This window comes from Mauremys mutica, chromosome 8, assembly GCF_020497125.1.
Source record: "Mauremys mutica isolate MM-2020 ecotype Southern chromosome 8, ASM2049712v1, whole genome shotgun sequence".
Classification (NCBI taxonomy): Eukaryota; Metazoa; Chordata; order Testudines; family Geoemydidae; genus Mauremys; species Mauremys mutica.
The window spans coordinates 10,201,544-10,226,720 of record NC_059079.1 but is presented as its reverse complement, the minus strand read 5'-3'; the positions used below and the strand labels follow the sequence as shown (position 1 = coordinate 10,226,720).

At 41.8% G+C, this 25,177-nt stretch overlaps 1 protein-coding gene across 4 annotated transcripts in view; it reads right to left on the bottom strand.

The window, feature by feature from the left end:
• OSBPL9 (oxysterol binding protein like 9) overlaps positions 1–25,177 on the bottom strand; it is a 116,466-nt gene that overhangs the window by 56,755 nt on the left and 34,534 nt on the right. For 2 of the 4 annotated variants that reach the window (XM_045028845.1, XM_045028846.1), the window contains exons 4-5: positions 17,768–17,844; positions 226–321 (exon numbers count right to left, since the gene is read on the bottom strand). In XM_045028845.1, coding sequence (XP_044884780.1) covers positions 226–321; positions 17,768–17,844 — 173 coding nt within the window. Of the gene's footprint in view, positions 1–225; positions 322–14,293; positions 14,445–17,767; positions 17,845–22,463; positions 22,542–25,177 lie in introns of those variants that run through there. The other 2 variants (XM_045028847.1, XM_045028844.1) reach the window with 2 other exon arrangements.

Sequence of the window (25,177 nt, the reverse complement as noted above, 5' to 3'; positions counted from 1 at the left end):
CTTCTCATATGGTCACATCTGCCTTAACTAATTCATTCCATCTCTTCTACTTTTACTGTGTCAAAGAATGTCATCTCTGACACTGGATTGTAGTTCTGAAATATGGGTGATTCCCCACCACAGCTGCCCATAGAACAGGGCCTAAGACAAGTTCCAGAGGAGACCCAAAGAGCACCTAACATTATCCACTATCTCTTTACATGCACAAGTGTTAGTTCAACATACCTTTAATTGGTCTATCAAGATCTGCAAATAAGCATCAGCCTCTGTAAGTTTCTTATCAAAATCCTGAACACTGGGAACAAATCCTGAATCCACACCCTACATAAAAAATAAAATAAAAAGAGAGAAATCAAATCTATAATAGTGTTTTTGAGCAATTTACTTGACTAATTATATTTATTCATAACTGATGAGTAGTTAATAAGGGCTGGCTTATTTCTTTACATCATGTTGCATGTACCTAGATACATGTCAGAACATTTTAACCACAATATGGTCTCCTGTTGTATTACAAGTGGTGCACAACATTGTGACATCCATAAACTGATAGTAGTCTTCACTGGTGCATGTATAGTTACCATAAACCCATACTACTACTATATTTAATTATGATTATTAAATGTAGTTATTTTTCATGTAGACATTTCAATTTCATTTGAAAGAAAAGTATAAAGGAAATAATTTTCCTGTTTCAGTGACAAATGGCTACCATCAAATACCATTACACTGACTATGCCAGTCAACCAGTGCAGCTGTTGGATCACTGCCCTTGTAACAGCTGAAGAACTACTTTCATCAACCAAAAGCCAGCTTGATTCATAGACGAGTAGCCAAAGAATGAACAAGAATACTGAACTAACCTCTCACTATTAGAAAGGGTCCCTCCTGTAAAGGATTTAAACTTCAGTAGGGCAGCTGGGAAATTTAAATAGGTGGAAGTCCAGTTATTAGCTCCTTCAGAATGTGTAGTAATTTGTATAACTATTACTGTATATAAAAGTTCTAATCTCAATATATACACGTACAGATTTTTATTACTTGTGATTTTAAGTTCTCCGCCATAAGGCTGGATTAACATTGGGTTTGTATTTAATATTTTTCCTTCTTAAACTGAAATTGTCTGTGTTAAAATAAGTGTGTTCCAGACTGGAACACCACATCTTTAATGGGAAAGGAAAATGGATTTGTGAAGCTGAGTACTCCTTTTTGTGCACATGGCAGGTTTATACAGCACGAGTTTTGTTTTGTTTTTTTAGTAGCAGATGAGGCTGAAGGGTTTTATTTCTGACCATACCCAATGTAGAAAATTAAGCCTCTCCCAAAGTATTATTTATACAGTATCATCCATGCAAGTGACAGTTTATAGATCAATAAGAAAGCATTCATGACCTTAAGAACTTTACAATGTATATCAAGACACGTGACAAAATGAGATAGGGAAGGGGCAGAAGAAAGGACAGACAAGTGTTACAACAGTAACATAATCTGCAAGTTTTGAACTCTAAAGAATAGGGCCCTACCAAATTCACGGCCATGAAAAATGCATCATAGACTGTGAAATCTGGTCTCCCCCATGAAATCTGTTTTTTGTGTACTTTTACCCTGTACTATACAGATTTCACAGAGGAGATCAGCATTTTTCAACCTGAGGGTCCTGACCCAAAAGGAGGTTGTGGGAGGGTCGCAGGGTTATTGGAGGAGGGTTGTGGTATTGCCACCCTTACTTCTGTGCTGCATTCAGAACTGGGTGGCCAGAGAGTGGCAGCTGCTAGCCAGGTGACCAGCTCTGAAGGCAGTATCCTGCCAGCGGCAGTGCAGAAGTAAGGGTGGCAATACCATACATTTCAGCTGCCTTTAGAGCTGGGTGACTGGAGAGTGGCGACTGCTGGCCGAAGGCCCAGCTTTGAAGGCAACAACGCAGAAGTCAAGATGGTAATATCATAATATGCCATCCTTACTTCTGCACTGCTGCTGGCAGTGGTGCTGCCTTCAGAGCTGGGCTCCCAGCCAGCAGCTGCCACTCTCTGGCTGCCCAGCTCTGAAGGCAGCTCCGCCACCAGCAGCAGCACGAAAGCAAGAATGGCAGTACTGCAACCCCCCTACAATAACTTTGTGACCCTACCCCAACAGTCCCCTTTTGGGTCAGGACCCCTACAGTTACAACACCATGAAGTTTCAGATTTAAATATCTGAAATCATGAAATTTACATTTTTTAAATCCTATGACCGTGAAATTGACCAAAATGGACGATGAATTTGGTAGGGCACTACTAATGAATGGGTATATAGTGTAACATAAATAAAGGTTACTCACCTGTAACCAGAGGGGGGCTTTGATTGGTTGGTTTTTAGTTGACCTCTTCACATTCAGACTCTTGGGAATGCTTCAACAGCACAGCATGGAACATTCCCAAGAGTGAATTTACCAAGGCCACTCAAAAAAAAAAAAAGCATTTAAAAAATATTTTTGGATTTTATGTCTAAAGCTAAATTCTACATTTGTATGTAATTCTCTCCCACATTGTTAGTTTTGTCAACACAGGTTGGTTCCTTTTCTTTTTGTAGAAGATTGGTCTAGCATATAAAACAGTTTGTTGGTGTCCTTAGAGAGGATGGGGATACTATTATATGCAACGTAAAAATGACTCATTTATATTAGAATCTGCAAAACTGATTATATGTTATGGCGCATGAACAAATTTTTCATGCTAATACAAAAAATCAAATACCTATTTTACGAGAGATCATTTTTATCTGCCTGCCAAGTCTTGAACTGATCAACAAAATGAGGCCCTGATCCTGCACACTGTTCCCACAAGGATCTACCCAAATGGTACAGCTTGTAAGATGAGAGCATTCAGCAGCCAGACAATCCATACTGGCCAAGTTCAAAACACCAGCATTTTGAAGCAAGGGCTAAAAATGGGGGAAACAGTTACTGATCATTGATCCAATAAAAAACCCCAAATCCTCATAACACCCTGATGTAACAACAAGGTATACAGAGGATCTAAACTAAGTAAACCAAGTAATTCTTGGGGAGGGATTTACCTGTGATAGTTATCTGATATACAGCTACAATTATGTAAAAATTAGTATAGTAAAAACTTTGTTATCCGGCATGTTAGGGGAATGGGTGGAGCCGGTTAGTCAAAAATTCCGGTTAACTAGGAGTTATACTTACCAATGGAGGGAGGGAATTTGGGTGCAGGAGGGAGCTCAGTGCTGGGGCTTGGGAGGGGTTTCAGAGTGCTGGATCTGGGCAGCACTCACCTCAGGAGGCTACCTGCAAGCAGTGACATGTCCCAGCTGCTCCTGGGCAGAGGCACGGCCAGGCTGCTCTACGCACTGCCTCCACACACAGGCGCCGCCCCTGCAGCTCCCACTGGTCACAGTCCCTGGCCAATGGGAGCTGTGGAGCCAGCATTTGGGGCAGGGTGGGGGCAGCGCACAGAGCCCCCATGGCTGTTCCTCCATCTAGGAGCAGCAGGGACATGTTGCCGCTTACAGGGAGCCACCCAAGGTGAGTGCCGTCCAGATCCGGAACACCGAAATGCTGGTTTCTAGAGCTTTCCGACTGGTAAAGTGCCAGATAACACAGCTTTTACTGTATTGTGCTTCATGGCTAAAGGCAGAGAACACTATCTAGCAGACAGTGACACCGTAACTGCTGCAAATGGTCTAGCACTCTCAGATACAAGTTTCTGCTATACTAGTAAAAGAAAGACTTTATGTATCAAACCTACTTGAACTACAGAAGATTTATGGTGAAGACGCTGCACTATGTATCATTAACATCACAGCACAGAATACGGTGCAAACACAGTCTTTATATTGCATAAAGTTGCTAATTTTTACTGCAGTCACAAACCAAAATATTAATATGTGAATGGCATAGTATTTATAGTGATGATTTTAGGATAAAAGGCCATTTCCAAGTTCTAGGCTCTTAGTGCTTAAAAAAAAATCCGATTTATATGATTTATTTTTGTATGTTATGTAATATTTCTTAAAATGTTTAAATATACAGTAAAATTCATAAAAATAATTTTAGAAGAAAAACCAACTCACCACCAGCAGGGGAAAAATAATAAAACCAAGTATAGAATCTAGCTGGCAAAGAGAAAGGGTTTTATTTCTAAGCATAATTAGGAGTTGGTTTGGAGACACCAACAGATGCATACAAAGCTGCAGTATTTCACTAACCTGCTTTTGGTTTGTCTATTCAAGGGCAATTAAGATACTCTGTGATAATCTGGCAAACAAACCTACTGCTTTGCCGTATTTCAGGAACAAATTTAGATGGGATTGTTTTAAAGGAAGAGCGAAAGATGTTTAGAAAGTTATAAAGTCAAGGTCAGCAACTTGCACAGCGAGATTATTATACAAGATACTACAAGTACAATTCAGTGGTTCAGATTTAGTTGTTGACAGGCCATATTTGCAGGGCACAGTACACAAACAAGACAGACTTGAGTGGTAGGATTATTTTAATGCTTCTTGATTTGGCCATCAGAGGCTAAACTGGGGAGAGGAAAGTCTCTCCCTCTGTCTGTGTGTAAATAAGGCTTGGAAAGAAATAAGTAAATGAAAATCAATGGAATGTTTCAAAAAAGTTCAGTACAATTACCAGAGGTTGCAAGAATATATATATAAAGATTTTTTGTCACCTGAATTTACCACCATTATCAATGTGATTTTTTTTTGATTTTTTTTTTTTAAGATGCTGGTTTTGTTTACATACATTTTCAGATTATGGAACTCTTAATAAAAAGGAGCTCAACAAGATGTTTTAGATCTTTAGAAATATGCTGATTCAGATTTTCAGTTAAAACCCTTATATTAGTTGAGCAAGATGTTAAAATAAGTGTATACGTTCCCCATCCCCCAAATAACCAGTACTGATTATATCGTAATTTAAATTCAGTTTAAGGAAGCAACATACAGTATTTGCCAGATATAGAAGGGGAGATGGTGGAAATGCTAGGACTGCAATATATAAATTTGTTTTAAAGAGGTGGAAATCTTCCATTTAAAAAAAATATTATTCCTCGTAAACTTTCAGTTATGCTTCCTAACATTCACAGGGTGAATTGAAAGAAATTAAAGTGTTCTAATATTCATTGTACTAATACTCTGTGTAGTCCTTTTCCATATATCAACATACACAAAAGTTTCTAGTAATATGCTTGAAAAAGAAGAAACCTATAACTTTTATATTTCACCCATGGGGTCCTTTTCCTTACTTCTCTAGTAACTTTTGATCTCCAAAATTGCTTTGAAACCAATGAAGTAAAAATCGGAGCTTCTCATTCTGCCTGCCTCAAAACACAAGATTCGGTGGCTGGAAGTTGATGCTAGACAAATTCAAACTGGAAATTTGGTGCAAATTTAAAGTAATGGTAATTAGCCATTGGAACAATTTACCAAGTGTTGTGGTGGATTCTCCATCAGTGGAAATTTAATTAAGATTGGATTTCTTTCTAAAAAGATATGTGCTAGTTCAACTGTTCTCAAACTGTGGGTCACAACCCCAGGATTGTGAGTTCAATCCTTGAGGGGACCATATAGGGATCTGGGGCAAAAATCTATCTGGGGATTGGTCCTGCTTTGAGCAGGGGGTTGGACTAGATGACCTCCTGAGGTCCCTTCCAATCCTGATATTCTATGATTCTATGACTAGCATTAGATTTACTGTGGATCAGAGCTGGAGCCCCACCACCCGGGGCTGAAGCCAAAGCCCAAGGGCTTCAGCCCTGGATGGCAGGGCTTGGGTTACAGATCTCCCACCCGGGGCTGAAGCATTTTGGCTTTGTCACCCCACCCCACCCCCGCAACACACACTCAATGCGGCGAGGCTTGGACGGGTTCAGATTCCTATACAACCCTCCTGGGGTTGTATAGTAATTTTTGTTGTCAGAAGGGAGTCATGGTGCAATGAAGTTTGAGAACCCCTGCACTAGTTCAAAATAGAAATTAATTCAGGGAAGTCCTATGGCCTGTGTTATGAAGAGCGTGCAGAGTAGATGATCACCCTCTTCCCTTCTGGCGATCAGGGGCGGCTCTAGGCATTTCGCCGCCCCAAGCACGGCAGGCAGGCTGTGTTCGGCGGCTTGCCTGCGAGAGGTCCACTGGTCCCGTGGCGTCGGCGGACCTCCCGCAGCCGTGCCTGCGGGAGGTCCAGAAGCCACGGGGATCAGCGGACCTCCCGCAGGCAAGCCGCCGAAGGCACCCTGCCTGCCACCCCCGCGGCGCTGGCAGAGCGCCCCCTACGGCTTGCCACCCCAAGCACGCGTTTGGCGTGCTGGGGCCTGGAGCCACTCCTGCTGGCGATACAACCTATGAATCTATGAAAAAGAACTGTCCATGTGATGTACCTAAAAACAGACTCCAAGAGATGCAAAAAGTCATGTAATACGATGTTGCATTTTTTACCTTTTAAAACTATACTTGACGTTATTTGGGAAAGTAGAAAAATTACTTAAAATTACACACAAATAGGCAGACCTGCTTAGACATTCAGCAGCAGGGTGACCTCCTCCGCAGCTGGGGATGACAACTACTTCTCATGGTCTTGATCAAGTGTCTTCTGCTCTGCCCTGCCAGAACTGCAACCTTCTTCACAATTAGTGCCTGCAGGGATTGGGTGTTACCCATGTCACTCCCACACTCCTGGCTGGTAAGTGAGCCATCAGAAACTGTTCAGCAGAGGATTGGCTTCCCCCACAACCTGGGGCTCATCCTCCTCCATGAAGCTTTGGTTGGGGCTCTCTGCTCTTCCAGACAAGAATGATCCAGCCTCCCCCGCATGCCTTGCGCTTGCAGGCATTGGGTGTCACCGGCTCAGCAGCCATACAGGGAGCCATGTACAGCTCCGCTGTCACAGCCCTGCTCCCTCACTCCCATGATAGCAGGGCTGCAGAGAGATCCCCGTGCTGCTGGTGACACCCAATCCCTGCAGGTGCATTGCAACTGTTAACGGATTCCCCTCCACCCCCATGGTGTAGCAAATTATGAATGTATGAAATTAAAGAATTAGACTTAGCTTAAGTTTTGTTAAGGAAATGTGTGTGTGTTGTAAAGAAAGGCCCTGACTAGAAAGTAGAAAGAAGGCCTTGAAAATAATAAATTATAAGGCCAGAAGGAATGAAGTAGGGAGGATGTCTGGTTTAAAGAACTAATGCAATAAGGGAAAGTTTTTAAAAAGAAGGCTTCTGACCGACAGGGGTGACTGCAGATTGTTTTAAATAAGACAGAGAATCTGCCCTAAAATGAACCAACGCAGCCCTTCCTGACCCTCACACCAGTGTTAAAAGTCCATATGAATCCATGTGCAATAGAAAACTGTTGGACGGAAAGAAGAAGGGGAGCAAAGGCCTTGGGAAGAAAGGATATTGTAAATCTTATCTGGATTAAGACTGGAAATAAGGGTGAATTGTCTCACTTTTTTTTTTAATGCTGAAATCAGTACTTGACAATGACATCACTTGTTTGTTGAAAGGTATAAAAAAGTAAACTCCTACAAGGGTTCTCAAACTTCATTGCACCACGACCCCCTTCTGTCAACAAAAAATACTACAGGACCCCAGGAGGGGGGACCGAAGCCTGAGCCCCAAGGCCTGCCACCTGGGGGGGGATGGGGAAGAGGGGGAAGGAGAGAAGAGAAGAGAGGAGGAGTGTGAAGCCAAAACCCCACTGCCCCAGGCTGGGGGCCACAGCCGAAGCCCAAGGGCTTCAGCCCCGGGCAACCCTAGCCCCGCTGCCCAGGGCTGAAGCCCTTGGGCTTGGTCTTTGGCCCTGGGCCCCAGCAAGTCTAAGCCAGCCCTGGCAACCCCATTAAAATGGGGTCCCGACCCACAGTCTGAGAACAGCTGTCTTAAAGGGTACATTGCTAATACCTGCCTGACCACACTGAAGCCAACCAACATGGGTCTAAGCACCCCTAAGTTTAGCCCATTTGTAAGTACCTCAATCAAATGCTTATAAATGTTTTGTTACTGCTTGGATGTAGTAAATTACTCATTATTTAGGCACGTTTAGAACAATTTTATAAGGCCTTTGAATTTAACAAAGGAATTTATGGTTAACTTCATGTTTCGTGGTTTCCCGTATTAATAATTTCAAATATTATTAATAATTCTCAACATGTGCATTTCAGGTGTCATCTGAAATCAACATTTACCAACAGTTATAGATTAAAATCAAATCCTGCCAAGCTCCTCTATTATAGCAATATGGAAACATGCATCCTGGGTATGTATTTGTGGGATGGAACGAACGCTGAAAGGCATATGAGTTTTTAGTACCACTTTCTCAAACATTGTTTAAACTATCACAGAAATATTCCAACAAGATGTTGGAAAGGAACTTCACAAGAATGTAATACAGTGTAACTTCAGAGTTATGAACACCTCCGGAATGAAGGTTGTTCAGAGTTGCGAACAAAACACTATGGCTGTTCTTTCAAATGTTTACAACTAAACATTGACTTAATACAGCTTTGAAACTTCACTATGCTGAAGAAAAATGCTGCTTTCCCTTTTTATTTTTAAGTAGCTTACATTTAACACAGTACTGTACTGTATTTGGTTTGTTTTTACTCTGCTGTTGCCCGATTGCATACTTCCAGTTCCAAATAAGATGTGTGGTTGACTGGTCAGTTCACAACTCTGGTGTCTGTAACTCTAAGGTTCTACTGTACATATGATTTTAAACTATTTTGTTTAAAGTTAGTTGTGCACTAGAAAATTAAGAGTTAATGGAAAAGAAAGCTTGGGGGGAGACAGCATAGGAATAAAATGGAAAGTTATTTTAAAATAAGTAGAAACACTATCTTTACAAAGAAAAACTGTAGCTTTGAAGGTATTTATTTTTTCTACTTCAAACAAAAAGGCAGAGCTGTAACAATATTAGAAAAAAAGTCAGCTCTGCCACATGTCAGGAAAGATGTGGACAAACTGAAGAAAGTCCAGAGGAGAACAAAAATGATTAAAGGTCTAGAAAATATGACCTATGAGGAAAGATTGAAAAAATTGGGTTAGTTTAGTCTGCAGAAGAGAAGACTGAGGGGACATGATAACAGTTTTCAAGCAAATAAGGAGGAGAGAGAAAAATTGTTCTTGTTAACCTCTGAGGATAGGACAAGAAGCAATGGGCTTAAATTGCAGCAAGGGAGGTTTTAGGCTGGACATTAGGAAAAACTTCCTAACTGCAAGTGTAGTTAAGCACTGGGATAAAATTACCTAGGGAGGTTATGGAATCTCCGTCAAATTTTTAAGAGCAGGTTAGACAAATCACCTGTCAGGGATGGTCTATATATAACACTTAGTCTTGCCTTGAGTGCAGGGGACTGGACTAAAAGACCTCTCAAGGTCCCTTCCAGTCTTACTATTAAGGAGACTATATACTTCCCCCCTCCCCTCCCCCACCCAAAAAAACAAACTTCTCTACACTGGGGGGGGGGGGGGGGAAATGAATCCAGCTTTGCAATCTGAGCTCTCTCTGTGCGAAAGAGTCCTCAAACAAAGGTGGATTAGGACAGCAAAGGAGGAGAAGCGGTTGCCTACACTAAGGGTTAGATCAGCTTAACTACACTTCTCAGGGATGTGGATTTTCACACTCCTGAGCAACAGTTAAGTCAACTTAATTTTCTAATGTAGAACAGGCCATAGCTGTAGCTGTACTGAATGGTGAAAGAACTAATTGGAGCAGCTTGGCAGAGCTATGATTGTGATATGAGGCAATCTGGAGGGGCTGTGTCCCTGAGTCCCTTTCCCTGACCCCTATGTCTGTGTGTGATCAAAGGAAAGAGGTACATGTGTGCGCTCTGAGATATCCAGTATCTCTCAATTCAGTGCTGTGTTGTGCAATGCTCCCTCTAATTTTTTCCATCCATGCAAGGAATAAATTTTATTATGTGCAGCACCAGTATCGATGTAACATGCGGATGTGCGCCATCAATCGGTACTTCATGGCAGCCCTTATCCCACTAAGAGCTCACAACGTCCTACTGCTAGAACCTAACTGGGTCTTAGAGAAGGTCTGTCTTCAGGTGACATCTGCAGTATCTATTCATTCCTACAGCCTCCCTCCATGAGGATCAGTACATGCTCCACAAACTAGACATATAAATGCATCACTGAAATGCAGCCACCTCTGGGGAGGAAAGTCAGCAGCCAGCTAGGCCAACAGCACTGAGAGCACTATGTAGTAGTTTGGAAAGAGAAGGGGAATTTTGGACAGGAAGAATCTCTTCCTCTTATGCAAAATGCTTGAGATATTTAATGTTCAGACAGGGCTTCATCTGTAAAGGTCTCATCTGACTGTAAAATATAATACCATATTAGAAATCAACATACATGTTTCACTAAGGCTCAACATTTTTAAAAATACTCAAAATTCCCTACACTACCATCCTCCTGTATTAACAATACAAAGCACTTTAAAAGTCTATAGACTACTCAACCTTCATGTTGTTTATATTTTTACATTGGATCAGCTTGGACAATTAAAGTAGCACAGTAAAATCACCTTCAGATTCTCATGCACACATACAATGTTCCAATGTCTGGGTTATTACAGTGAAACACATAGTTCTGTAAATTTACACAGCACTTTACAAACACATGGTCCGCTCAGGCAACCTTTCACTTGACATGAAGTTCTGCCACTTCTTTTCATGAGGCCCCTCACATGAGTAACAGCTACATGAGTAATACTTTTCAGGATCAGGCCCCTAGATAAACCACATGGTCCTGCCCACAAAAGCTTTGCAAACACTGCTAGGGGAAGTTTAAATCCACAACAGGGAATTGTCGTCACTGGAAATCAGAGAAAAACAGCCACAAAAATATTTCCATTATTCCTAGTTTTGTTTAATTTCCTTTTAAAACACAAATCTAAAAGCCAACGATATTTAGTGCCTTTCATTTATAAATCTCAGTGTTTTACAGAGGAAGGTCAATATCATTATTCCCATCTGGAAAATGGGGAACTGAGGCACAGTGTGGGGTGAGGTGACTTTTCAAAGTCACACAGAAACTCAATGCGAGAGCTGGGGAAAGACCCAAAGTGTCTTGACTCCCAAGGATTCCGACTTCCAGCCCCAGGGCTGGGAGAGAGGACTCTCTCCCCAGGGTCCGGGTGGGGAGGGGAGGCAGCAAGCTCCTCCTGGGGCTGGAGGGGGAGCCAGTCCTGCCTGTGCATCACCATCCCCCATCTCACCCCATTGCCCTCCACCCACCACCCACCTCACCCCGCTGCCCTCCACTGCCCATTCTTCACCCATCTCCCCTCACTGCTATTTACCTAAACACCCAGGTCCACCTGTGGCTATGACCATGTACACACCAGTACTAATCAAGTGTGTGGCAATTTCTCCTCCTCACCTCACGCAGAGGGAAACTAAACAGCCTTTTTAACTTTAGGCCCTAACATCCTTCCCATTTGCTGCAGGTCTCTGCTCTGGGGATGAGAAGCAGGACTATTTAGTCCTTCGATGGGCCTTGTCAGTTATTTGATCACACCAGTCCTTGCCTGACTAAGGGACAGATCTGCTTTTCAACATCAAGAGCCTGTCCGTTCCTTCTCTGCGCAACAGGGGAAGAAGTAGTGATAGGGACTCCAAACAGCTGAGGGCATACCACTCTGGCCAGCAACAAAGTACTGGGAAGGAGTAAGAGGCTAAAGGTTAAAAAAGCTCACTATGGTCCCAAAGAGCATTGGAAAAATGGTAGGGTACTCATGAGACTCTGAGCTGCTGCTATGGAGGCAGGAAGTTCTAGGGAGCCCCCAGCTGTCAAGTCCCTATGAGAGGGGGAAGAGGCCACTGCTGAGTTCAGCTCTGAACTTCCTCCAAAGATTGTGGTCCATACTCTTGGTAAAGGGCATCTGAATTATGAATAGGTGGGCTTGGAGAGATTAGATTTTTATCGCTAAATGTCAATTTCACCATAGATACGAACTGATGAAAAATATTTCCATTAATAATCATCATCAAAATTTACAAATGGGCAAAGAAACAAAATGCTGCTTGAGAACTTAGTTTGATTTAATAATATTTACTTTGTATATTTTGACATTTGATGTTGACACTTTTTAATGGTTATAAAGCTTTAACTTTCTGAATCTCAACATCTACTGTCATTAAATAATTGTGTGAACCCCTCTAGTTTCCCGCAATTGTGAAAATTTAAATAAATATTTTTTTAAATGCTTAAAAATAAATATCAATATCAGTCAAAATGATGAAAAATAAAAATCAAATTAGGCAAGGTCTATGGATAGGCAACTAAAACCCAGTAGTAAAATGCTTAACATCAATACAAGAAAGCTCTGTAAGAAAAAACTAGTGAAGTACTAAACACATTTCTAGTAACATTATAAAAAAAAATTAGAGGTCTAAATGTGCAAATGCCTGGCAAGGAGATGGACTTCAGTTTTAAAATTTAGAGATTTTAGGACTAATTTTTTTAAAAAAAGGAGAAGAAGAGGACACACAATGACAAGATTTGGCTACGGTCCACTAAAAGGGTAAACAGAGAGCCTGAACTAGAAAAGAATTGAGCAATAAAAAACCAGAATAAACAAATTCCATCCTAAAGTATCAGCCAACTAATAATACTTTTTTGCAACAAAGTTAAATAGAAGGGAGGAGCTTACAAAACTTTTATATAAATGTTTTTCATAAAGTTTCATAGAAAAAAATATTCCCATAATTTATGCCCAACATATTATGCAAAGGAAGGTGGAAAAAAATAATCTACTCTTGGTCTTTAATCTTATGTTCAGGCCAGTTCTACACTAGCAAATTATGCTAGCATAACTATGTCACTCAGGGATGAGACAAATTCACACTTCTGAGCAGTGTAGTGCTGTCAACTTAACTCCCCATGTAGACAGAAAAATTCTTCCATCAACCTAGCTATAGCCTCTCGGAGGTGGATTATCTATGCTGATGAGAGAACCCCTCCCATCTGCATAGGTAGTGTCTACACGAGGGGTTCTCAAACTGGGAGTCGGGACTCCTCAAGGGGTCGTGAGGTTATGATGTGGGGGATTGCGAGCTGTCAGCCTCCACCCCAAACCCTGCTTTGCCTCCAGCATTTATAATGGTGTTAAATATATTAAAAAGTGTTTTTAATTTATGGGGGGGGTCACAGTGGCTTGCTATGTGAAAGGGGTCCCCAGTACAAAAGTTTGAGAATCACTGGTCTACACTGAAGTGGCACAGCTATGCCACTGTAGCACTTTAGGTATAGACAAGCCCACAGACACACTTCCTGGTCTCTTTCATCCTCTTATGCTTGTTTCCTTTTGCAGGTTTCTGCCACCAATAGACATTTCACACCCAGCTTTTAGTGCTAACTTTTCAGATCTCTCTAACAGTGACTGATTTTCTTCAAATGTTGCACACAAAGTTCACTTTTGGCCTGGTAAACTTGAAGAATCCTGGGTCAAAAGTAAGTAGGGGTTTTGTTTGTTTTTTTAAGGCAAGTAAATTAAAATTTGGATTTAGAAAGGATTAGAACAGGAAGTGTCTTGTAGACTTAAAGGGACACTGTTTAGGGGGAAAAAACACGTTTGTAAAAATAAATCTTTAGATTTTTTTAATAAAAAGTATTTCCACTTTTGATTGTAATCAACTAAAATACTTCTACAGCAAATAAACCTCCTTCTGCAAGTGCTTGAAAGCCGAACTGTAGAAAAGGAGAAACACAAATTTCCATTGTCCAAACTGAAAGAAATGCAAAATGAAAATCCAACCGTGCCGAAGAGTGAAAGAGTTTTAGATGCTCACTAAAGCGAAGGCATTGCTTGTAAACAAACATTTGCTACAACATACACCCTTTCAGTTCACAGAATGCCCCCTAAAATACAGAATCGCCGCAAAAGAAACCCGGTAACGTTTGAGCAGCAAATGAAAGTCATTTTCCCGGGAGGTCCTGCGAACTCCTCGAGCGAAGGAAACCCTGGACCCCGGTTTTATGCCCGTTTCGAGCGGGGCCAGCAGCGCTCCCGGGCTGGGTTCCTCCTGGCGGAGACCTGCTGCTGGACGGGGCCGGCAGAAGCCTGCGCAGCAGGTGAATCGCCGCTCGCTAGCTGTGCGTGTGGACTGGCGACAAGCGCAGCGCCAGCCCGTCCTGGCGGCCGCCTCCCCACAGCGAGCCGCCGAGACACGGACGGGGAAGGACCTGCGCCGGGGAGCGGGACCCAGGAGTCCCGGTACCTGCAGACCCTGCGGGGGGAGGGGGGCACGAGGGACCGGGCGCAGAGCCGCCCCCGTACTCACACTGGCCATCCTCCCCGCGGGCGGCGGGGGTCGCTTCTCGGCTGGGCCCCCGGCAGCGCCGCCTCCCGCTGGGAGCGGGGTGGGGAGCAGCCCCCACAGGACCCGGCCGCCGCGACCCGCGCGGCTCGGCGTTCGCCTCAGAGCCAAGGCGGCTCCCGATTGGCTGCGGGTCAGACGCCTTCCCCCACCCGCGAGTGAGCGGCGGTTGGGGGGGGCGGAGTAGGCCGCTCACCCCCCCCCCCCCCCCCGCGGAGGGCAGAGCCCCTCCCACAAGAGGTGCGGTGACATCCGGCTCCCTCCAGGCTCCCGCTGTGATTGTGCGGGCGGTGGCCGGCGACCCCGCCGGACTGAATCCGGGGGGCTGCTGCGGAGAAGGCTCAAGGCTGAGGTCAGGCGCGTGCTCCCTGGCGGCGGCGGCGGCACGTGACGGGGCTCCGCGAGCCGGTGCCTGAGCGAGCGCAAACCGCCCCGGGGCGCGGTGACACAAGGGCGGCAGGGCAGCGCTCGGGCCCGACTCCGGCTGTAAAACCGCGCCTGCCGTAACAGCGAGACGTGCCAGCTGCGTGGCTTGCAGGGCACCGTACTGACAGGAGCCCCGCCTGGTCTGCCCACAACGGGCCCACACGGCCTAGGCCTCCTTTCCCCCCCGGCCTGCTGCTTAGCTGCCGGGCCTCCGGCTGTTGCCCGTTCAGATTGCGGCTGCTGTTCCCGCCCCCTGTCCTCGCCAATGGGGTTGCTGCAGAATTCTCAGAGACAACCACGGCTCAGAAACCAACAGCAAGCCCCCCATACACACACACATCCCCCAAATTCTTACTACTATACAACTTTTATAGAACTGTCCATACATGAGGCAAGCATGGGAGGGCCCTTGCATTGTGCATGTAACACTTTGTAACACAAACAAGGTAGGTAGGTCTTGGAAAATCACCCTGAAATGTGTTATAGAATGTATGGACAGCCCCCAACACACTAGCCATAGCTCAGAGCCTTGCCATAACAAAAAAACCGAGCTTTGTCTATATTAAGATGTAAAGGTTTGTTAGATCTGGTAGCTACCTTGATCAAATTTAAACACACCACTTGAAACTCTGGTCAAGAAAAGGCAACCTGTATTTTAGCAAGTGCTAAACTGGTCCAGTTGAAGTGCTTGATTAAGTACAGCATGCCTTGTCTTGACCAGTTTTAGGAAGTGTTCCTTAGAACAAGCTAACTAATATGATTTAACAAACAAACCTTTAAATCCTAGTCTAAACAAAAGCTTTAGAAAACCTCTTCTTCACTGACACAGCTCTCATTCTGGTTTTCAGCTGAAATAAAATGCTAGCTTCTTAAAGGTTAGACTCAGAGGTAGTATGGTAGAAAAAATATTTAAGATGAGCTTTTCAGTGAAGTCAAAGGGAATTAGACATCTCAGCTCCCAATGAGTTTGCCTAACTCCTTTAGACTCCAGTGAAAGTCTCAGCTGAAATCAATATTTGAAATCTAAGGATTCAATCCTATAGAATTCATATGCAATCCCACACAGGGCCGGCTCCAGAGCCCAGCGGGGCAAGCACCCGCCTGGGGCGGCCCTTTCCCGTGGGGGCGGCAGGCTGGGCCGGCGGACCTGCCGCAGTCATGCCTGCGGGAGGTCCACCGGAGCCCCGGGAGCAGCGGACCTGCCGCAGGCATGACTGCGGAGGGGACGCTCGGCCGGCGGCTCCAGTGGACCTCCCGCAGGTATGACTGCGGACGGTTCGCTGGTCCCGCGGCTCGGCTGGACCTCCCGCAGGCATGCCTGCGGCAGCTCAACTGGAGCCGCCGGACCTGCGAACCGCCCGCAGCTGCGGGAGGTCCAGCCGAGCCGCGCGACCAGTGGACCCTCTGCAGTCATGCCCGCGGGAGGTCCGCTGCTCCCGCGGCTCGGGGGCGCCTCCCGAGCATGACTGCTTGGGGCGGCCAAAAACCTAGAGCCGCCCCTGATCCCACAGCTGTTACTATGCCAATACCAAAATTTTCGAGGGTAATTTAGAGAACTACTTCCAATACATTGGCAAGAAACCCCCTAGACTCAAAGGGAAAAAATATATATTTATAACTGAAGAGAAAAAGAGGATTAAAAAGGCAAGGTGTATACATTATTTCCATATCACCTTGATTTCTGCTCAACAACTCAGGCTAAAAGATGGAGCTGACAACACTGAAGTTCTTTGATCAAGAAGTCTAAATTGGTGTTACGCTGGGCAGTCTGTAACAGTTCTATGGCCTTTTAAATTGGAAAGAAGGTTTTTGAGAAGATGACTGCTGACAACAGACCACAGGGTCCAAACAGATATCACTTTCAATACTTGCACTGGGATGGGAGGAGGGGGGGAAAAAAAAATACTACATTGCTCCTTGTTTCTTGACAGTCAAATATATATAAATATATAAATCTCTCTTGTTAGAATGTTTAATATAATGATTTATCACTAACTTTTATTAGCTTCATTTACTTATCTATATAATTTTTTTCATTTGAAGAGCACTTAGAATAGGAGTGTAGTTTAATCGTAGTCAGATCTCAATAGCCACTATTTCTGACACAAATCTGCCAACAAAACGATGGCTAAATTTGGTAAGGGAGGGCGAGACAAATCTATCTTTTGATAGGGATTGAATATATATTGTTCATGTTTCACTGCCCTGCCACATACCTCTCTAATTTTCTTGGACTATAAACACTTGCAGATAGAGACTATTTCTATTTGCACAGCACCTTCCCTCTCTCACATCTCACCCAATTGTTGTCATCTTAATATTTTCTCCTCCTCCTTTGAGATTTAAGGTTTTTTATTAAGTCCTTAGTACCTAGCACAATGCCACTCTAATCACTGATGTATACACTACACTCAAGTGTACTTTAAAATATTTTTTATTTGTATTAAGTTTTACATGCACTTTAGGAGGCCTAGTAAGGGATCTGGGTGCCATTGTGCTAGGCACAGTACAAATATAGTGAGAGAGTCCCTGCCCAAAGAACTTACAATCTTAGTAGACATGACAAAGCGAAACAGAAATGAAGCATTAGCCCCATTGTACAGATAAAGAATGGAGGCAAAGATTAAGCCGTGTGCTTAAGGTCACACACAAAGCCAGGAATTGAGCCTAGATTTCCCCAAGACCCAGTCTAATTTTAAAGCCATCCTACCTCTTTCAAAACCAAAAGATAATTGTTGTTATTTCAGAGGAAGATAAACAACAAATCACACTAATACAATAAACTACTCAAGATACAATCTAACAAATCAGGAGATAAATTTAGCTGGATACAAACAGTAAACTCAGTGATATATCAGCCCTGGTACCTATGTACTGTATTCTTGTACCATCAGATAATCAGCTGTTTACAAACTACTCTGGAATATCTGATATCAGAAGTTGGGTCAGTAAGTTTATTTAGTTATTCTGAAAATAAAATTGCTTCAGGATCACGAGTGACGGTTAACTTACCTGAAGCTGAAGAGTATGACGGAGAATTGTTTCCTCTAAAGCATGAATCCACTTCTCTCTCTCATCAGCATCTCGAGCTGCAAAAAATATTCAAGGTTTTCTTAAAATCTGATTTTTTTCCCCAAGGCTTTTAGACTGAAAACCATGTTGTGTGTCCAGACTAAAACTTTTAAATTAAACCACACTACCTAAAATGGTTATCTAGAAGAGAATTCAACAGCAAGTGGGCTCTGATTTCAATTTAGGAGTGGCTTACTTTGTTTTATGTTAAACTGATTAATTGACATTTTGATTTAGTTCTAGAGTATCCACACAGCTTTTTACATGAGTTTAAGATGGTTTAAAAATCACAACTTTAGTTAAATGAGTTCAAGTTTCTCATGTAGACAAGGTCTCAACGAAGAACCTGTACACACTTTTGTTTAATCAGATGCTTAGCTTCTCGCTTCTATAAATTGCATTGTACCAGCTATAGAGAATACACCAGGCTTTCCTAAAATCTCAGCTCTTCCGGATTTATAGTTTAGCTGTAAAAAAAAAAAAAAAAAAGAAAAAAATCACTCCAGATTCAGATTAGCATATGCCATGTCAACATTGGTGCTATTTATGGAGAGTTAAATGGGGAGATTTTGAAAAATTGCCATTGCACGTTTTAACTGTTCTTTCAGACATGTTTTCTACTCTGATCAAGATATTTTAAAATCTAACTATCTTCTTGCATAACATGTTTCTTGATCAGAAGGTGCACTTACCTATGCCTGTCAAATCAGTAGCATGTGATGAATCTTTAAAGGTCTAATCGTCTAGAGCCTTTGACAAATACTATTTAAAACAATTCCTCTGCTCTACCATTTTCTAGGGAACAAGGTAAACGTATGCCTTTTATTAAAGATTATTTACATGAGAACAGGATCTTTAGTGTTTGAGTGCATCAGCTCCCATGAACATCCCCCATTAAATGGAATTAGTTAAAATGACACATCCTAATCATTTCCACAGCAGCTATACATGATATCACAAAGCAATATAGTGTCTGGTGAGAAGTAAGCACAGGAGCCAATTATCTCAAAAAAAGAAGGGGGTTTTATCATGTGAAATACATTACAATAAAAAAATGTAGAAACAAAATCTATGACATCAGCAGACTTGTATCTTTACAGAATATATTTTTCAAATTTTTTGAGTCACCACAGGTTCCAACCTGTAATAAATTACTCCTAATTTTACTTCATTATAGATGTAGCATAACTTAGACAAATAAAGAGAGCCTGATCTCTTTTTCAATATCTTTCCATTTTAAAATAAAGCAATTATAATACTTATTAAGGACAATCCTGTGTAAAAATTTTCTTCTATAGAACCAGGACTCATACACTAGTAAGAATATGCACAAGATGGTCGACCTATTCCTGTATCACATAGCTATACAATTTTCATTGAGAAGCAGTAACTAGGGTCAGGTGAAGATGGGTCATCTCGCAGGCAATGGTGATCAAGGAGGGGCGATATGAAATGCAAAATATGGCAGGGCTTTGCAGGCAGGAAAGAGATCCCGAAACTGACCAAGGGTTATCACTTCCCTTTTTTTTACCCACTTTCTAACACACTGTTTTTTTCCAGTACAAAAGCTTCACTCTACTTTGCTAGCCTGAAAGAGTTTTTTGCTGGGGGGCATGGATCAGTGTTGACATCACTCTCCTCATCAGTACCCAAGCAAGCTAATGATCCAACCAGTGGACCAAATTCCATGATGAATCCTGGTCATGTGCCACCTGAGGTGCTTTGTGCATACGCTAAGAAGTTCTTTGCTGTGGTGGAATACTGCAGCAATGGTACAGGAAGTGACAAGGGCATTAGAAACTGGGTGAAGAAAAAAGGGTGATGCAACTAAAGGCATTTAGTGAATTTGAGGGAGACAAAGAGGAAGGAACACTGACTTCATGCCAGTAACTACTCCCAGTTGTTTCTAGTTCCTCATCCAATAACACAAATAGTGCATATGTTGTATAAGACTACTTGAGGGAGTTTCCTGTTTACAAGGGAACAATCAAAGTGGACTAATTATACAAAAGTTAGTTTTCAAAGTTTGATCATGTATGGTATGCTTATTACTCAACTCAAAGAGTATACTGAAATGCAGTCTCCATCTCCACCTGTCCTCTCATTGTTTCTATCCCTCTGACCTCTGTATCCACATGCCCACAACATGGCTGTTTCAAACTTTCTGTCCTCCAATCCCATCTAAAAATCACAAGAATTGTAAGGGAGGAGTAGTGGAAGATGTTGGGGAGGAAGGTTTATTCATCTTATTCCATACAAACTTATAAAGGAGTGCTTCCTTTGTCAAATATAAATTTTATTTAACATCAAATTTTAGAGAGGAGACAAGATGGGACTGAGATATCAGAATGTGGATGCCTTGTTTCTTGCAATTATATGGACGGGTAATTCTGAGGCCCTCAGCCAATCAGTATAGAGATCTGCATGCTGTATTGTTACTAAAACAGCCATTATACTAATCAACACACCCCTAATCAAAGTGCAAGAAAATGCATAGTTGAGAAATAAATGTACAGCATGTTGTCTTTTTAAATCAGAGTTTGTATAGTGTCTAGCACAATGATAAGTTGAAAGTTGCAGGGCAAAAGCAACAATAATGGATTCAGAGTTAAATAGAAATTTGAAGTTCAATTTTGGTTTAAAAACTGGCTAATTACTGCACCTGCCTCTCTACTCCCTATCAACCTGTGTGGTATTAATCACATTTTCCTATTTTTAAAAAGTTTCTCTCCTCTTACTTCATTATGGACCTACACAGGGAAAACGAACTATAAAATATTGTAAAATATGTAAAGTACACAATGTTTTTACAGTAATACTAGGTGTTACTTGCAACAATAGCAGGTAAATAAAATTCCTACAGGAATAATGGTTAAGTAGGGTGGATGAACTTTTTTGATCTCTATACAACGCTCTGGAAAGCACAATAAATACAAACTTTAATGTATACGGAGGGCAGGCTAGTAGGGCTCTAGATGCCTTAAAAAAAGCCAAAAAGGACTAGACAACGTATTAGTCCATCAACAATAGATTGGTTAAGTTCTTGCCTCTTCACCCACAGTCACCCTTTAAGGAGTCCGGTTAAGTGAAAAAAGAGGGTGTTCAGAATACAGCAGTACAGTATTTGAATGTTTCAAAAGCTGTAGCTTTCTAGTTTTCTCTTTTTAATTGAAATTCTTCAGTGTTTTAGACACACTATAATTATACATTTGCTTAATAAGCTAAAGCTTACAGAACTGAGGCCACAGTTTTCACTGGGAACACCAGCCAGCACCACCACGTTACGAGATGTAGTCTCTCTCTCCCCCCAACCCATAGCATTCCACATAGCACACTAAGGATATGTTACCATGACATTAGCCAGAAAGTGCTGTCATACAGTACTACCATAGTATCAGACACAAGCACGCTAATTGGGTCTGATTATAATATTAAGTGTTAATATGAAGAAGCTGCTGGGCACAGGTTTATAATGCAACAGAACTAAAAAGACAGCATTGGCAGCCTCCAGGACCTCCAAACTAAATATAATTAAACTATATGCTACTGTCAAAATGAAGAAAGATATAATATTTTGAAATATTATGGTTGCAAAACAGATTTAGTTTAATGCAACACACAAATTACTGTTCCATATATCCGACTAACAAGATCTGTTATGAAAAACAGTATACCTTGAAGTCAGATGGCATAAGCCTAGTTACAAAATATTATATCCTTCATTTTGACAGTAGCATATAGCTTAATTATATTTTTCATAAGCAATGTCTCTGGTCCCACCCCAAGAATGAGATCCGATTGTCTGGTAGAGCAGGGAAGTTTCACATAGTTTACACTTTTTAAACAAAGCACTAGTGAATTCAAGAGACAAGGTGGGTGAGCTAATATCTTTTACTGGACCAACTTCTCTTGGTGAAAGAGAAGCTTTCGAGCCTATAGAGCTCTTCTTCAGGTCAAAGCTTTTCTTTAACTAACAGAAGTTGGTCCATTAAAATATACTGCCTCACTCACCACATCTCTCTAATATGCTCAGACCAACATGGCTACAACAATGCTACAAACACCAATGAATTATCAGCATCAGTGATATATATTGAACTTGGTTAATTCGTCTCATTCTTACCAATATTTCAAGTGTCTATGGAGCTTTTCAAATCCTTGTGTACTAAGTGATAGCCACCACTTTGTTTTTGTATTTGAAGACTATCAGACCTCCTCCCTGAAAAAAAGATTACTCATTTCTTGGACAGTTAAAATGAAGCGTAGTCAATGCCACAAGACTAAGTAGCTCATGGCATACCAGGACCCTCTGCCAGCTAGGGTTGTTTACTGAGTCATCTTTCTGTTGTGGTGTCTCATATAGCCTCCAAATTGACACTGAAGCAGGATTACAGTGCTCAAGGTAATATGTTAAGATTTGCTAACTACTCCTATAGGACTCATACACAAAGCTAAGGATTTGTAAAACAGAAAGAAATTGGGATGATTGGGCAGAAACTTAACAGCCACAGACAGTAAAGTCTATTTAGCATCAAGGAATCTTTATAAATACAAACCAAAACAACATAGTCCAAAGAATGAACAAACTTCCGCAAGCCCAGGCATGAACCCAGCCTTCAAAGCCCTCTCTACATACATGCTCCTTCTCCTGTCCCTCCAGCAGCATTTCATATGTTTTTCCCTTTTCCATGGGTGTTCAGTAGAGGGGAAAGGAAAGACGGTGTTTCTTTGTGTGTACTGGTGACTCAGTAGTGACCCTGCACCCTGTCACAAAGATAGCTGATATGCTTACAGCATGAAAAACCACCCATGATTAGACTGTTGGTCAAGGTCACTCAGCTTCATATGAACTGCAGCTGCAATTCAGGAATCACATCAACACTCATGGAACTAAAATAGACTAAGTCTCCTCTACCAGTAGATCCTGGAATGACTGCAATGTGAAGATTATATACTGGTGGTTTTAGTACCTACTGCCAATCAGCCTATTGCCAGCCAGGAGACCAGAATACAGACACTTTCTAGCCAATAGTGACTCATCAGCCATCCATTTCTCAGTACCAGCCTCTAAGAAAAGCTCAGAAGCTTCACTAGCATGCAATTCTCAGGAACAACAAGCAGACAGGTTAAATTAAATCTAATGAAAATGATTGTTGAGAGATTAAATGCAAGGAAAAGCTTCCTAACAGTAAGAGCAATTATAGAATGGAACAACAGCCAAGAGGTCATTGAAGCACAATCTATGGGAACATTTAAAAAAGGATTACCCAAAACACTCAGAAGAACAAGTTAGGGGAAAACCTGTACTACATACAAAGTGGAAAATTATAACTTCTGACCAATCTTTCTGGCAAGCAGGTTAGGTTTATTATGCACCTTTTGTTTTTAAGAGGGAAACTGACAAAAGATTTAAAGTATACAATTCTGACATCTTGTTATTTTAAGAAGTTTTGTAGCATGCACCACACAATATTCATCAACATCAGGAACAGTAGGGTAAGGATTTCAGCATTGCAGATCAGGCTGAGCACCATAAAAACAAGTTAACCGTGTTGGGTACTTCCAGATGCAAAGCTGCCTCCTTCCCTTTTTAAGTTAGTTCTACTGTGCTGTTCATAGTGCAACAGTATCACTGGAAAGGTCAAATCTAAGGAACACCTAAAACTGTCTCAGAAGCACTGATTCAGCCAGGCATCATGAAACGCAGGCATAACAAGGGCCGAGTCAGACACAAGAAGGGAATACAAAAAAGAGAAGTGGGTTTTTTGTTTGATGAAGTTAAATAGATGATAAAAAGGAAGATAAAGAATGGGTCACATTTATTTTGGTATATGAATGCTCTCAACCAGTATCCTTTTCCATACTGCAGAATGATTCAGTAGTTTCATCTTCAGATTCACCATAGCATTCTAATACTTTGTTTACTTTGTCAGTGAAAAGAGTTTATGTATGTTTATACAACACATATGTGGAATGTGAAAGCATTGCACACCAGATTACTTTTCCTAGCAAAGGCTTGATGGCATCCAAAGGTGCCATGCAAATGCCTGTTCTCACTTTCTGGTGACATGGTAAAGAAGAAGAGGGTAGCATTATCGCCTGTAAATGTAAACAAACTTGTTTGTCTTAGAGATTGGCTGAACAAGAAGTAGGACTGAGTGGATTTGTAGGCTCTGAAGTTTTACATTGTTTTGTTTTTGAGTGCAGTTTTGTAACAAAAAAATCTACATTTGTAAATTGCACTTTCACAACAAAGACTGCACTACAGTACTTGTATGAGGTGATCTGAAAAGTACTATTTCTTTTGTTTATCATTTTTATAGTGCAAATATTTGTAATAAAAATAGACACTTTAATTTCAATTACAACACAGAATACAATATATATTAAAATGTAGAAAAACATTCAAAATATTTAATACATTTCAACTGGTATTCTATTGTTTTAATAGTGCAATCAAAATTGCAATTAATTTTTTAATCACTATTAATATTTTTAGTTAATCGCAAGAGTTAACTGTGATTACTCGTCAGCCCTAAAAGCTACTGATAAAACGAGTGACTCTCCATCTAGGGAATCTTCTATGCAAGAGATAGGCTGACTGGCCTCAGTATATATTAAAGTGTAGAGGCTGACCAGCAGAGACACGAGACATTCCAGAGAATAAGTGACAGACCTAAGAAGTAAGGAGACCTATAACCCACAGAGAATGCCTACCTATACTCCTCAGAACACCAAATCAGTAATTTGGTGTTGTCTCAGTCTTCCATCTTCTTATTTCCCCCCCCCCTCCTTTTGGTATCTTCCAGCCCTCCCCCTCCACACTTCTTACTCCCCCAAAAAAAGTTGGTGCCTCACCGTGGTTGGTGCATGTGGATGAAAATGAGTAGGCTGTGCCCATCTATTTTGTATAGCATGCTCATCTCCATGGCATCAGACTACTTATCCTGAAGATTAACACCTGTGCTGCTTTTTTTTGAGGGGGGGTGGGCGGGGGGGGGGGAAGAGTGGAAGAGATGAGACCACATCTAACTTCTATCAAGCTACCACCACCTAAGGGATGCACAGCCATGATCATTACCAGAGTTCTGTCAGATCATACTCAAACCAAATATTCCTGTTCACAAAATATCATGAAGGTTAGCCAAGAACTTTTCTCTATTTTTAAGTCAATGCTTGTTTAATTGTTGTAGGTTTGTCCAACCTTGGCTTAAAAGCCAAATTCAGCCCATAGCCTTTGGAAATATGCACAACCAGACACTCAGCTGAAAATGTTAGTAGTGTTACTGACATTTTAATATGATCAGTAGTAGTGAAGCAGATGAGTGAAAGGGAATCAACACTGCCAGT